A 14,281-nucleotide genomic window follows, 5' to 3' on the forward strand; every position below is an offset into this window, starting at 1 on the left:
TTCTAAGGTAGAAGTCTCAGGGCCCCGTCCACCACACTGGCTTACCTTCTTTCATAACAACTATAGAGAGTGCATGGAATGCTAAATTCCCTCAAAAACTGAGAATCAGGAAAGTTCCATCACAATATGATCTTCAAGACACAGCCCAACTCAGCTATCACAATGACCTGTACATGACTCTCAACTAGTTCTAGAGAAATGAAAGCACATACATTTGTCACTGATTGTCACTGGGACTCTGAGATAGGGTACAAAGTAAAACTAAAATGTCGTGTGTTGGGGCGCCTGGGTGGCTCAGTCAGTTAAGTGTCTGCCTCTGGCTCAGGTCACGCTCCCAGGGTCCTGAGATCGAGTCCCACATTGGGCTCCTTGCTCAGCAGGGCGTCTGCTTCTCTCTCTGCCTGCCATCCCCCCTCCCTGCTTCTGTGTTCTCTCTCACAAATAATCTTTTAAAAAAATAAAAATAAAACGTCTTCTGCTGTAACAGTATCACTGAGATAAAAACAGAACCTCACAAAGAAATTCCTTTAAGATGCTTTCAATATATTCATTCATACAACCAAAATGTTCCTGTTTATTTGCTGCCTCAAGGTCAGGAAAATGAAAAAGTTCAGGTTTGCTGCTACTCAAACGTGCAGACCAAGCAGAATCACTGTGTTTATAGACCATCTTAGCCTCCAAAATGGACTGCAGCTGGCTTGACAATATGACACACAGAACCTAATAATAACCCGTGACAAACAGAAAATAAAGGGGGGACGGGAGACTGAGAAGTTATCTGCCGGAACACACACTCCTGGTTCGGGTCTCCTCTCCTTCAGGGTCTTGCCTCGGCCACTCACAGGGATCGAACAGAGAGTAGAGAGTTGGCATTTTGTTTTCAATTTTGGGTTTTTGCAAGGCGGGGGGGGGGGCGCGGGTGGATATGGCAGGGAAGGTTAGGTAGAGGGGTTTCTGCACAAAGAAACACAAGCCAAAGACACTGTAAAAGCCTGAGGCCTTGGGTTCCCAAGAAGTTTTCATTGGTAGAAACAACATCTGGTGAACTACTGCTTGGCATGGAATGGGGAGGTTTACAAAATAGCTGGGAAGGAGACCCAGGACTCTAGACTCTGGGTTAAATCCACAACCCCTCATCTGCAGGACAGGAGCCAGCCAGCCTGGCTGAGGAAAACCCCTTCAGCACGTCAGGGAGGAATGCACCTGCCCGCTCGCATACACAGTTCTAGAAAAGCAGTGAATTCGGCCCAGACTGCTGTACCTCCAGGCTGCACGGTAAGTGTGGCATTTTGTTTTCAGCCTAAGCTTCCTCAAAGCCGCCCTGGGTCAGAACAGCTACTGTTCGGCGAATGACTGGCCAGAGGTTACACCGAAGCCCCCAGTGCCCGGGACACTTCTACCGTTTGCGGATGGGTCTGCACGCATCCTGGGGAATGGCTGCAAGTCGGCTCCGCATCTGGGTCCGATGGACCCCGAGCAGGCGCAGCCTCGTAAACTGGGGCACAGCCTTCCCCACCCCTGGGGTGGACTGTGATCCCAGGAGGACCCTTCTTGGCTATCTCCTTCCCTGGTTCTTTCTGTTAAACTTCTCACTACTTGACCATGGAGCTGTGAGTGCCCTCTTCATTGCTTTACATTAAGACCTCCATTGTTTCAACAAACATGTAGGCATGGAATTTTCCTCTATTCCAAATAAAGTCGGTCCTCTCAGATAGAGCTGCAGACCCCTGGGCCCAATCTCTGTGTCTCTACACAAGAGCTAAAGTTAGAGGTGAGACCACTGTCCCACTTGTCCCAAAGTGAGGCTTTTGTTCTTCAAGCAGGAGCTGAGGGGGGCAGACCCTAGTCTTCTAGGCTTGCACTTCTGGGTGTATAGAGATCCCTCAACCTAACCATCAGCTGGAGCAAAAAATGTGGGGCCCAATATTCTTGGTCTGTCACCCCAGGGGGAGAGCTTACATCTTGCAAATGGGGCTGGGGGCTGGGTTGAGAGAGCAGTTTCCGTAAGATTGAACTAGAACGAATGGATTGTGGCTCCAATAACACAGACTCCCACTGTTCTTGCCAAGACTAAGTAGGTTGTCTCCAGTGAATGATTCTCCATTCGCTGGATGCCCTTAGAACATTTTGTAAAGATGTTAAGTGATTGTTTTACATCATTTTCTCCAGTTAAATGTTTGTTTTATGGGATAAGACCTGGTTTGGTAAGTCAGTCTCCTAAGTTCAAGTATTTTAGTAAAACCCACATGATGAGGGTTCTACATAGTTCCATGTAACGTATCTAATTATTTTGAATTGATCTCCACCCAATTTACAATCTAGGTATTGCTTCTCATGTCACAGATAAGGACAAAGATTCAAAAGTTATGGTAAGTCTTTGAAGCCACATTGGAGCGAGTGCAGATATACAGATGTGATACCAAAATCTATGTTCCATGACCAGGCGAGGCTGCCCAATGTCTGATCCAATGGAGCCAGTGAAGAACATGAATGAAACCAATAAATACATGGCCCGAATCTGAGATCTGTCTGTGGTTTCTATGACTACCACCAAATGTTTCTAACTCTAGTTAAGATAATAATGTGCATATAATATAGCAAATAACATCTACAAGCTAAGCATCTGGCAAATACTAGCTAACTTAATTCTCATCTCCAGAGTAGGTACTATTATCCTGGAGTTATGGTACTGGCCCAGAACCACAGAGCTAACACATGAAGAGCAGGATTTGGATTCCAAGATGGCTGCCTTCCTGAAGAGAATCACTACTGATCATTGACCTGGTCATGTTAAGATTGCTACAAACATGGAACAAAGATTTACCTCTTCGAGAAATGTTTCATATGATTCATTATTCTTATTCTTATTTTTTGTGTTTTTAAAGATTTATTTATCCATTTGAGAGAGTGAGAGAGAGCACACAAGCAAGCAGGGGGAGGGGCAGAGGGAGAGAATCCTCAAGCACACTTCCTGCTGAGCGTGGAGCCCAACTGTGGGTTCGATCCCATGACCCTTGAGATCATGACCTGAACCGAATACAAGAGCTGGACACTTAATGGAATGAGCCACCCAGGCACCCCTTTATTTTTATTTTCAAATTCTGGGATTGTTTAATTCTAAAAGATGGCTCTTTCACTGACAGATTAATCCTGAGGCAGTTTCTGTTTCATGGAATGAACTGAAATTTCTGTTTGTCATCATTTAAGGACTTGACGTTCTTTGTTTTATCCCACTATAGCTGACATACAATGTGTTAGTTTCAGGCATACAATACAGGGATTCGGCAATTCCACACTCAGGGCTCACTGTGGTAAGTGTGCCATTAATCCCTTCACCTATTTCACCCATCCACTGATGTGCCTCCCTCTGGAAACCAACCATTTGTTTTCTATAGTTAAGAGTCTGTTTTTTGACTGGTCTCTCGCTTTTGTTTTGTTTCCTAAGTCTGCCGATGAGTAAAATCATACAGCATTTGTCTTTGGCGGATATATTTCACAATGCGCTATACTCTCTAGATATATCCATATTGCAAATGGCAAGATTTCATTCTCTCTTACGGCGGAGTCACCGTCCATCATCTACGTACCACATCTTTTTACCTATTCCTCTAACGATGGACATGTGGTCTAGTTCCCTAGTGCCTGTCATAAATACTGCTGCAATCAACACAGGAGTGCATGTATCTTTTCAAATTAGTATTTTCATATTCTTTGGGTAATTACCCACAAGTGGAATTACTGGATCATATGGTAATTAAACTTTTATTTTTAGGATGAATTTCCATTGTAGTTGCTCCAGTCAGCATTCCCACCAATGGGGCAGGAGGCTTCCTTTTCTCTCAGTATCCTTACCAACACTTGTTTTTTTTGTTTTTTTTTTTTTTTTAAAGATTTTATTTATTTATTTGACAGAGAGAGAGAGAGAGATCACAAGTAGGCAGGGAGGCAGGCAGAGAGAGGAGGAAGCAGGCTCTCCGAGGAGCAGAGAGCCCGATGTGGGGCTCGATCCCAGGACCCTGGGATCATGACCTGAGCCGAAGGCAGAGGCTTTAACCCACTGAGCCACCCAGGCACCCCTTACCAACACTTGTTTGTTGTGTTTTTGATTGTGGCCACTGTGATCATTGTAAAGTGACATCTCACTCTAGTTTGAGTTTTGAGTTTTTTCACTCATCATCTCCTTGATGATGAGAGATGTTGAGCATCTTTCCACATGTCTGTTGGCCATCTGGATGTCTTCTTGGGAGAAATGTATGTTAAGGTCTTCTACACATTTTTAATTGGATTATTTTACGTGTGTGTGTGTGTGCGTGTGTGTGTGTGTGTGTTGAATTAGATGAGTTCTTTTTTTTTTTTTTTTAAGATTTTATATATTTACTTGAGAGAGACCATGAGCGGAGGGATAGAAGGAGAGGGAGAAGCAGACCCCCTGCTGAGCAGAGAGCCGGATGTGGGACTCAATTCCAGAACACTGAGGTCATGACCTGAATGGAAGGCTTAACTGACTGAGCCACCTAGGCGCCTAAAATGAGTTCTTTATATATTTTGATACTAACCCTTTATTGGATAAGTCATTTGCAAAAATTTTCTCCCATTCATTAGGTTGTCTTTTAGTTTTGTTGAATCTTTGCTGTGCAGAAGCTTTTTATTTTGATGTAGTCTCAATAGTTTATTTTTGCTTTTGATTCCCTTCCCTCAGGAGACATATCTAGAAAAATGTTGCTATGGCTAATATCAAAAAAATTACTGCCTGTGCTCTCTTCTAGGATTTTTATGTTTTTAGGTCTCACATTGAGGTTCATAATCCATTTTGAGCTTATTTTTGTGTGCGGTGTAAGAAAGTGCCCCAGATCCATTCTTTTCCATGTAGCCTTCCAGCTCCCCAAATACCCATTTGCTGAAGCGATTGCCTTTTTCCTGTTACATAATCTTGACTCCTTTGTCAAAGATTAAATGGCCACATAGTTATGGGTTTATTCTGGGCTCTTTTCTGTTCCACTGATCTTTGGGTTTATTTTTGTGTCAGTACCATCTGTTTTGATTACTACAGCTTTGTAATATAGCTTGAAATCCGGGATTGTGACAACCCCAGTTTTATTCTTTTTCAAGGCTGTTTTGGCTATTCACGGTCTTTGGGCATTCCATACAAATTTTAGGATTATATGTTCTCATTCTATGAAAAATTCTGTTGGTACTTTGATAGGCATTGCATTAAATCTGCAGATTTCTCTGGGTGGTATAGATATTTGAACATTTGTTTTTCCAACCCATGAGCGTGGGATATCTTTACATTTATTTTTGTTGTCTTCAATTTCTTTTAACAATGTCTCATAGTTTTCAGAGTACAGGATTTCACCTCTTTAGTTGAGTTTATTCCTAGGTATTTTATTACTTTGGGTGCGACTGTAAATGGGATTGTTTTCTTAATTTCTCTTTCTGATGCTTCGTTTAGTGTATAGAAGTGAAATGGTGGGACACCTGGGTGGTTTAGTGGCTTAAGCGTCTGCCTTCCACTCAGGTCATGATCCCAGGGTGCTGGGATCCAGTCCTGCATCGGGCTCCCTGCTCAGCAGGGAGTCTGCTTCTCCCTCTGCCTGATGCTCCCCCTGCTTGTGTGTGCGCGCACTCTCTCTCTCTCTGACAAATAAATAAAATCTTAAAAAAAAAAAGAGAAATGAAATAAAATGGATTTCTATACCTTGATTTTGTGTCCTGCAGCTTGACTAAATTCATTTATCAGTTTTAGTATTAGACCCCAGTGGTGGAATCTTCCAGGTTTTCTATATACAGTATCACGTCACTGCAAACAGTGAAAGCTTTATTCCTTCCCTACTGATTTAGATCCCTTTTATTAATTTTCTTTGACTTATCCCTGTGGCTAGAACCTCCAGCACTATGTTGAATGAAAGTGGTAAGGGTGGACATCCTTGTCCTGTTCTTGTTCTCAGTTTTTCACCATTGAGTATGATGCTTGCTATGGGTTTCTCATTAATGACCTTCATTATTTTGAGGTATGTTCCCTCTAAATCTACTTTGTGGAGGGTTTTTTCATGATTGGACGTTGTACTTTGTCAAATGTTCCTTCTGAGTCTGTTGAAAAGATCATATGCTTTTTATACTTCCTCTCGTTGATATGACGTAACATGTTGACTGATTTGTGAATACTGAACCACCCTTGTACCCCAGCAGTAAGTCCCACTTGACTGTGAATGATTTTTAAACATATTATTAGATTTCATTTCCTGAAACTTTGTTCAGAATTTTTGCATCTATGTTCATTGGAGATACTGGCCTGAAGTTCTCTTTTTCTGTAATGTCTTTATCTGATTTTGGTATCAGGGTAATGCTGGCCTCATAGAGTGAATTTGGAAGCTTTTCTTCCTCTTCCTCCATTTTTGGAATAGTTTGAGAAGAACGGTATTAACTGTTGTTTAAATGTTCAATAGAATTTGCCTGTGAAGTCATCTGGGCCCGGACTTTTGTTTGTTGGGAGTTAATTGATTACTGATTCAATTCTGTGGCCAGTATTCAATCTGTCCAAATTTTCTATTTCTTCCTGGTTCAGTTTTGATAGGTTATACGTGTTTCTAGGAATTTATCCCTTTCTTCTAGGTTGTCCAATTTGTTGGCATATAATTTTTCATAGTACTCTCTTACAATCTTTTGTATTTCTATGGTGACAGTTGTTCTTTCTCTTTCATTTCTGATTTTCTTGTTTCGAATCTTCTCCCTCTCTCCTTTCTCTTTTGTTGATGAGTCTAACTAAAGGCTTATAAATTTTGTTTACTTTTTCAAAGACAGCTCCTGATTTCACCGAACTGTTCTATTGTGTTGTTTTATTTTTACTTTCTAGGTAATTTATTTCTAATCTTTACTATTTCCCTCCTTCTGCTGGTTTGGAGTTTTGTTTGTGCTTCTTTTTGTAGCTCCTTTAGGTGTAAGGTTAGGTTGTTTATTCGAGATTCCTCTTGCTTCTTGAGTTAGGCTTGTCTTGCTCTAAACGTCCCTCTTAGAAGGGCTTTTGCTACAAGCTAAAGATTTTGTACTGTTGTTTTCTTTTTTTTTTTTTTTTTAACATTTTTTTTATTTGTCAGAGAGAGCACAAACAGGGGGAGTGGCATGCAGAGGGAGAAGCAGATGCCCTGCTGAGCAAGGAGCCTGATGCGGGGCTCAATCCCAGAACCCTGGGATCATGACCTGAGTAGAAAGCAAACGCTTAACCGAATGGATCCACCCAGGCGTCCCTGTACTGTTGTGTTTTCATGTACTTTTTAATTTCCTCTTTTATTTCCTGGCTGATCCATTCATTGTTTAGTAGCACATTATTTAACCTCCAAGTATCTGTGGATTTTCCAGAATTTTCCTTGTGGTTGATTTCTACTTTCATAGCATTGTGGTCAGGAAATATGCATGGTATGACTCTGATGTTCTGAATTTGTCGAGACTTGTTTTGTGGCCTAATATGTGATCTATTCTGGAGAATTTTCCATGGGCACTTGAAAAGAATATGTATTCTGCTGTTTTAGGATGTCGCTGGACAGAGCTCTTCATTCCAGTGACTTGGAAGTAATACAATCTTTCTTTTCTAAAATGTATTTATCAATAAAGCCTTTGGAAACTCGGAAAAAAAAAAAAAAGCATATATCCGAATATATCTGTTAGACCCTTCTGGTCCATTGTGTCATTCAAAGCTATTACTGTTTCCTCATTGATTTTCTGCTTGAATGAACTGTCCATTGCTGTGAGCGGGTGTACGGTCCCCTACTACTATTGTATTATGATCAATTACTTCCTTTATGCTTGTTATTGGCTGCTTTCCTTATTTGGGTGCTCCCATGGTGGGTGCATACTTATAACTGTTGTATTTCCTTGTTGGGTTTTCCCTTTATTATTACATAGTGTCCTTTCTTTCTCTCCTGTTAACAGTCTTCGTTTTAAAGCTTATTTTGTCCAGTAGAAGCATTGCTACCCTGGCCTTCTTTTCACTTCCATTTTCATGATAAATGCTTTTCAACCCCTTCACTTTCAACCTGCATGTGTCTTTAGGTCTGACGTTGGTCTCTTGTAGGCAGCACAGAGACGGGTCCTGCTCTGTTATCCATTCTGTCACCCTATGTCTTTTGACCAGAGCATCTAAGCCATTTACATTCAGAGTAATTATTGATAGATACGTACTTATTGCCATTTTATTACTTAATTTTTCTTTTTTCTAATTTTTTCTTTTTTAAATTTTTCTAATTTTTCTTTTTTCTTTTATTCTCTTGCTTTCTTCTCTCATGATTTGCTGGATTTCTTTAGTGATATACTTGGATTCCTCTCTACTTATTTTTTGCACATCTATTACTGGTTTTTCATTTGTGGTTACCATGAGGTTTGTATATAACAAAGAAGTTCCTTCGTTCCTGAAGAAATCTCCCACATGTGCTCCTTCCAGCACATGCTCTGATGTGAGTAAACAAATCTCTCTCCCATATATCACAGGTGTTTTTCAAACTGCTATTTCTACACTATATCTCAACAAGGCCATTTATTTTGCTATCTCCTTAAGGGTGGGGGACTCAGTCTCTCAGTTTGCCCTACTGGACCAGGTCTTTCAGGACCCTGCTGGTTTTAAACGTTCCAGGTTTTAAGCTCTGCTGATTTTAAGACTTCTTGAAATTTGGCCCCTCTGGTTTTCAAAGCCAAATCTTATGGGGATTCATCATTCCCACGTAGGATCTTTGGTGTGAGAGTCTGTTTCTCTCCCCTTTCCATGCCCCTGCCAGTGGTGTCCCTCCCTCCTGTGGATGGTCCCATGGGTTCCTTTAGCTTCCAACTGTGCTTCCACACTTCCTACTCTCTTCAGTGTGAACTCTCCTCTACATTTAGCTCTAGAGAGTCTGTCCTACCAGTCTTTGCGTCAATTTCTGCATTATTTACACTGATGTGGCTGTTACCTAGTTGTTTCCGTGGGACCAGATAGGCTTAGGGTACTTCTACTCTGCCACCATCTTCCCCAGACAGCTGTTGGTCTTTACCATTTTTGTTTTTCATTGAAACTGAACATTCTCTTTACCGATTTGTCTAGCACAGTATGTCATATTAGATAAACAGCAACTAAAAACGTGATACCTGTTCACAGAATATATAGGATCTCGTCTAATTAAGTAATGGTAAAGAACTTCCTTAATCAGAATTCTCCTTCAAGAGTAATCAGATTTCTTTAGCGTGATGTTTAATTTGATGTGTCAGCTTGGCTAGATACAGTAATTAGTTTTGGGTCAAACATCAATCTGTATGTTGTAAAAATATTTTTGAGATGTGAGTCACATTTGAATCAGTAGACTTTGAGGAAAGCACATTACCCTCCATAATGTGGATGAGCCTCATCCAATCAGTTGAGGGTCTTAAGAAAAAAAAGACTGCGGCTACCCTAGTAGGATGGAATTCTGGAATTCTGTCTTCAGAATGCTCTTGAACTCAAGATTATAATATTAACTGCTTTCAGGACTTTCCAGCCTGCTATTGGCCAATTCCCTAACCTCTCTCAGTCTCTCTGTGCATGTGCAAGCGCGCGCGCGCGCACACACACGTACATCCTATTGGTTCTGTTTTCTGGAGAACACTGACCACTACAGAGAGAAAGAAGAAAAGGAGAAAACTGAGGCAGAGAAACCAAAAGATTTGTGAGATAATTCTCTATGTTCACTCATTCATGATTGCAAATCTCCATTCTGAAAGTACAAGTTTATGCAAGAGAAGCTACTTAAATTCAATAGTTCCTAGAACCAAACTCTTCACCCTTCTTTCTTGAAACAGGTTCCTGCTATACTCCCTTCTCTGGCATTTCCACGGTCCAAAATGTCATCCAAAAGAGAAGGTACTAAAGTATTCACAATAATTTGGTACTTAACAGATTGATATCATCCAGAGTCATTAAAATAAAATTCAGAAATTCAATATGATATTAAACTATTATTTTCTTTTTCTTTTATGCTTGAAAATAAAAACTGAGCTATTAATTGGTTCCTTGAGATAAAATGTACTAATAAGTAATTTATAAACTTATCTGAGAATACATTTTTGTATTAAAGGAAAGCAACTTCTCACCATTTATGAGTCTCTGTCAGTGAGTTTTCTTCTGCCTCCTGATCAATTTTAGCTGAAAAATGCAAGAAAAAAAAAGAAATGAGATATATGATAGTTATTCTATCTTAAGCAAAATATGATCCAAATAATACGAAATATATTTTTATTCATAATTAATTCTAATGCATTTCAGAAAGTTTATTTTAAATCTATAAGCAAATATAAAATAGATTATATTTAATTTTCATTAAGTTAATAATAGGTACCAACACACATAAGATATAAATAAGCACAAATTTAAAATTCTAAGTAATACCTTTTTTCTAAGTAATTTCTCTAAGTCAGTTACATTAACCTGAGAAAATAGTAGTTAATTTCATATTCACAGTAAATGTGTTTGTCAAGGATTTAAACGCTAGTAATTAGTTAAAAATAATTCTCTCAAGCAAAAGTACAGAAACTAAGTTAAGAAACTCAACAGAAATGGTATGTGACTTTGACCAGTGCTCTCTGCACCAGACCACAAGTGAACAGATCCAAAGGTTATTTCTACAGAGGTACAAGACACTAACATTTTCTACTAATTAAAAGTAGGGAGGCAACAGTACACTCATTTATTTGTTATCGTTTTTGTTTCCAAATAAAGGGTACCCTGACACAAACTTAAAGACCAAATTTGAGAAAGCCATCAACCACATCACTATTTGAAATTACTTAAAATAACATAGGAACTCCAGCACGTAAAATAGGTGTGGCAGTGAATTCTACATTTTTTGACCAGCAAGCATGCTAGGAAGTGATGGATTACGACACACACACACACACACACACACACACACACACACCTGCCACAAAAGTCTCAAAAATACTCCTACTTCATGCAATGCTCTCACATTTTTAGTCCATTCTATTAGCTTTCAAAGTGTATTTGTGACCCACTAAATTGATTTCATGATGCACTAATGGTTTGTCACACACACTTTGAAAATCACTGAGTGACAGCATAAAAAGTTAAAAAAAAAAACAAACCCCAATTAAAGAAAACCTAGAGCTAGGGAAAGAAGACATTGACTTTTTACAATCACTCCCTCGTAGGGCACCCTTGTGACCGTTTGGAGAAAGGAAGAGACAAAGTGGAGTAGGGCGAGTTGATTATAAGAAGTTGGAACGCGGCACGGAAGCTAACCGACGGCCATTTGAGAATTGTCAAAGTGTCGCTGTCACTACTGAACGCGCAATTGTCCAGCGTGGGCTGGTTAATGTTTCACAACCTCAGGACTGTTTGTTCAAAGGTCTGTACAGTATCTGCAAAGCCACGTGGAAGGTCACGCTGCCACTCCTGGCCAGGACTGGGGAACTCGGCAGGCATCGTTTGAGCCCGGGAGCAGAAAGTGTTGTCGTCCCCTTTCCGTTTTTGTACCTTATATTGTTCCCAAGAACTTCCGGGTCAGTTGCTAGCTGTATTGAAAACCAGAATGACTTTGCTTCGAAAAGGCTCCAATGTGAACACACGGTCTTATTAAATCTGCGCTGGGCTGCCTGGCTTAATAACGGTTGGCTGCAAGCAGCAAGTCTAGAGCCATACAAAGTGTGTTTAAGGCAAAACAACAAAGCACCGCAATGCATGCCACTTCCAGGAAGGACAGTCTTCCAACTGCCCTCACGTGTGTATTTTCTGCTTTTTGAAAATACAGAGATTGGGGTGCCTGGGTGGCTCAGGTGGTTAAACGTCTGCCTTCAGCTCAGGTCATGATCCCAGGGTCCTGGGATCAAGCCCCGCATCGGGCTCCCTGCTCGGAGGGTAGCCTACTTTCCCTCTCCCACTCCCCCTGCTCATCCTGTTCCTACTCTCTCTCTCTGTCAAATAAATAAATAAACAAAATCTTCAAAAGAACTAAAAAATTTAAAAAAATAAAATACAGAGATGAAGACTGAGATTGGAAGAAAATTTCTGGAGTATGTTAGAAGAATCAAGTAAACAATTTACGAAATTTAAAATGCGCCAGAATGAGATGCTAGAAATCTGTGTTCTATTCCTGATTCTGCCACTAAGATTAGCTATGTAATCTTAGGAAAATAATCTGTTAACATACATAAAAGACTTAGCATAGTGCCGCCAATAATTAGCAGAGACTAAATAAATGTTCTTCAAAAATGTTGGACTTGATGCTCTTGAAATTTGTAACGTGATGTAATACATAATTATCTTTAATTGAATACATCAACTGCTATTTTATTACGTCTCATCTTCTATGCAGATCAAGAAAGCACATACTCACAGCTTTTCAAAAGTGTAAGCCTCTAAATTGTGGTGAGTGGAATGAAGGGAGTTTCATATGTTCATAATGATTCCTTTTGATGTGTCCTAAAGCAGCTCTTGCTTCCCTGCGTGAGCAAGTTTGGCTGAAAAAAACATTCTAATCCAATGTGGCAAACGACTGGGTCTTACCAAGGAAACTAAACATAAAAACAGGCCCTCTTCCCCAACCTAATGGCCACATTACAATCATAAAACCAAATTGGAATAGCAGAGAATACTTAAAAATGCTCTATTATCCATTATTTTCACATTATTTTGAAGCTAAGAGGATTTGTGTATTCAGAGTGTAATCAGCTTTGATAAACAGTCAAATGAAAGATCAAAGCAAGTACGTTAGAGAACACATTTCAACTCTTGATGGAGAGTCAACAACTCAAGGAACTAGACAGATTTTCCTTTGTATGGCAATCTTAGAAACAAAAACTTTCTGAAAAGTTGGGGTGCAATTCTGCTTTCTGGGAACACCGAGATACCATTGTCCAACATGCTGCTTGTATAAACACTCCATCAACATTTTGCTGTCATGATTCCTTTAAACACACTTATTATGTTAAGTTAGTGACAAATGCAAGATTTGGTTTCTTTAGTTAAGGAGGATGAAATCCACCAAAGGAAAATAAAATGTAATTAAGTTAGTGAAAAGTAAGATACCTTTTAGAAACCAAATAAGAATAACACTGCCGTTCATTTGGGGAGTACTCAAGCTAGTTACATGCGGGGACAAAAATCTTGGACGGTTCTTCAGTTCGAGTAAAAGCTTCTGACAGGCTGTGACCATCTGTGTCATACACACAGCTTTTCTAGTAAAAGTTGAAGGCGACATAGCAATAAGATTATTTTCTATAAACCACGTCAACGTCTTACGGCTAATGCTTTTATTCCCTGACCTACTTTTTCAAGAACATCAATACTGTTTTCAGGTCATTTCTAATGGCACAGAGGACTTTGTGACTAGTTCTGAATGTCGGTGCTACTTTCAGCAGGGGTTTCCCATATATTTACAACCTATTGTCTATAAACTTTGATAAAAAAAAGTATGCAAAATTTGCTAGGTAAGAGATATAAAAGGTTTCACTTTTTTATTTAAAGTAAGATCCATTTTCCCATTCTTTATAGTACATAGCTCATTTCTCTTTTTTTTCTTTTTTAAAGAGTTTATTTATTTGACAGACAGAGATCACAGGTAGACAGAGAGGCAGACAGAGAGAGAGGGGGAAGTAGGCTCCCTGCTGAGCAGAGAGCCCGATGCGGGGCTCGATCCCAGGACCCTGAGATCATGACCCCAGCCGAAGGCAGAGGCTTTATTAATCCACTGAGCCACCCAGGCGCCCCGCTCATCTCTTTTTTGACCTATCAAACAAGGATGGCAGACTTCTAGTCGTTCATGATAATGGTAACTAGAGAAAAGTTTTAAAAAGCATTTAAAATAGGGGCACCTGGGTGGCTCAGCTGGTTAAGAATCTGCCTTCCACTCAGGTCATGATCCTGGTAGTCCCCGGATCGAGCCCTACGTCGGACTCCCTGCTCAGTGGGGAGTCTGCTTCTCCCTCTGCCCCTCAACCTGCTCATACTCTCTCTCTCTCTCTCTCTCTTTCTCTCTCTCTCTCTCAAATAAATAAATAAATAATAAAATCTTTTTAAAAAGCATTTAAAATAGACAAACAGGTCCAAGGTTTGGTTTGGAGTGATCTTCATGCTATCTTCCGATCATCCAAGGCTCCCTGCACCCAGCTGCCCAGGAAGCCTCGACCACCCCAGAGGAATTGCTGTGACTCCTAAGGGACACCACTGTCCTAGGGCCTCCCTGGCCTCAGATCTCTGGGAACTGCTTCTCCCGCGTCACATATGAAAAAGCTACGCTTCCTTGGCAAGGGTCTTACCATTCAAGCTCTT

The 14,281-nt window shown here is 40.3% G+C and overlaps 1 protein-coding gene across 2 annotated transcripts in view; it reads right to left on the reverse strand.

Moving 5' to 3' along the window:
• Positions 1-14,281, reverse strand: part of FMN2 (formin 2) — a gene marked incomplete at its 5' end in the record, with an annotated part of 369,568 nt that overhangs the window by 73,442 nt on the left and 281,845 nt on the right. For both annotated transcript variants that reach the window (XM_080825184.1, XM_080825183.1), the window contains one exon: positions 10,090-10,141. In XM_080825184.1, the coding sequence (XP_080681310.1) occupies positions 10,090-10,141 (52 nt within the window). The remainder of the gene's footprint in view (positions 1-10,089; positions 10,142-14,281) is intronic.

Source organism: Martes martes, assembly GCF_963455335.1.
Source record: "Martes martes genome assembly, chromosome: 15".
NCBI lineage: Eukaryota > Metazoa > Chordata > Mammalia > Carnivora > Mustelidae > Martes > Martes martes.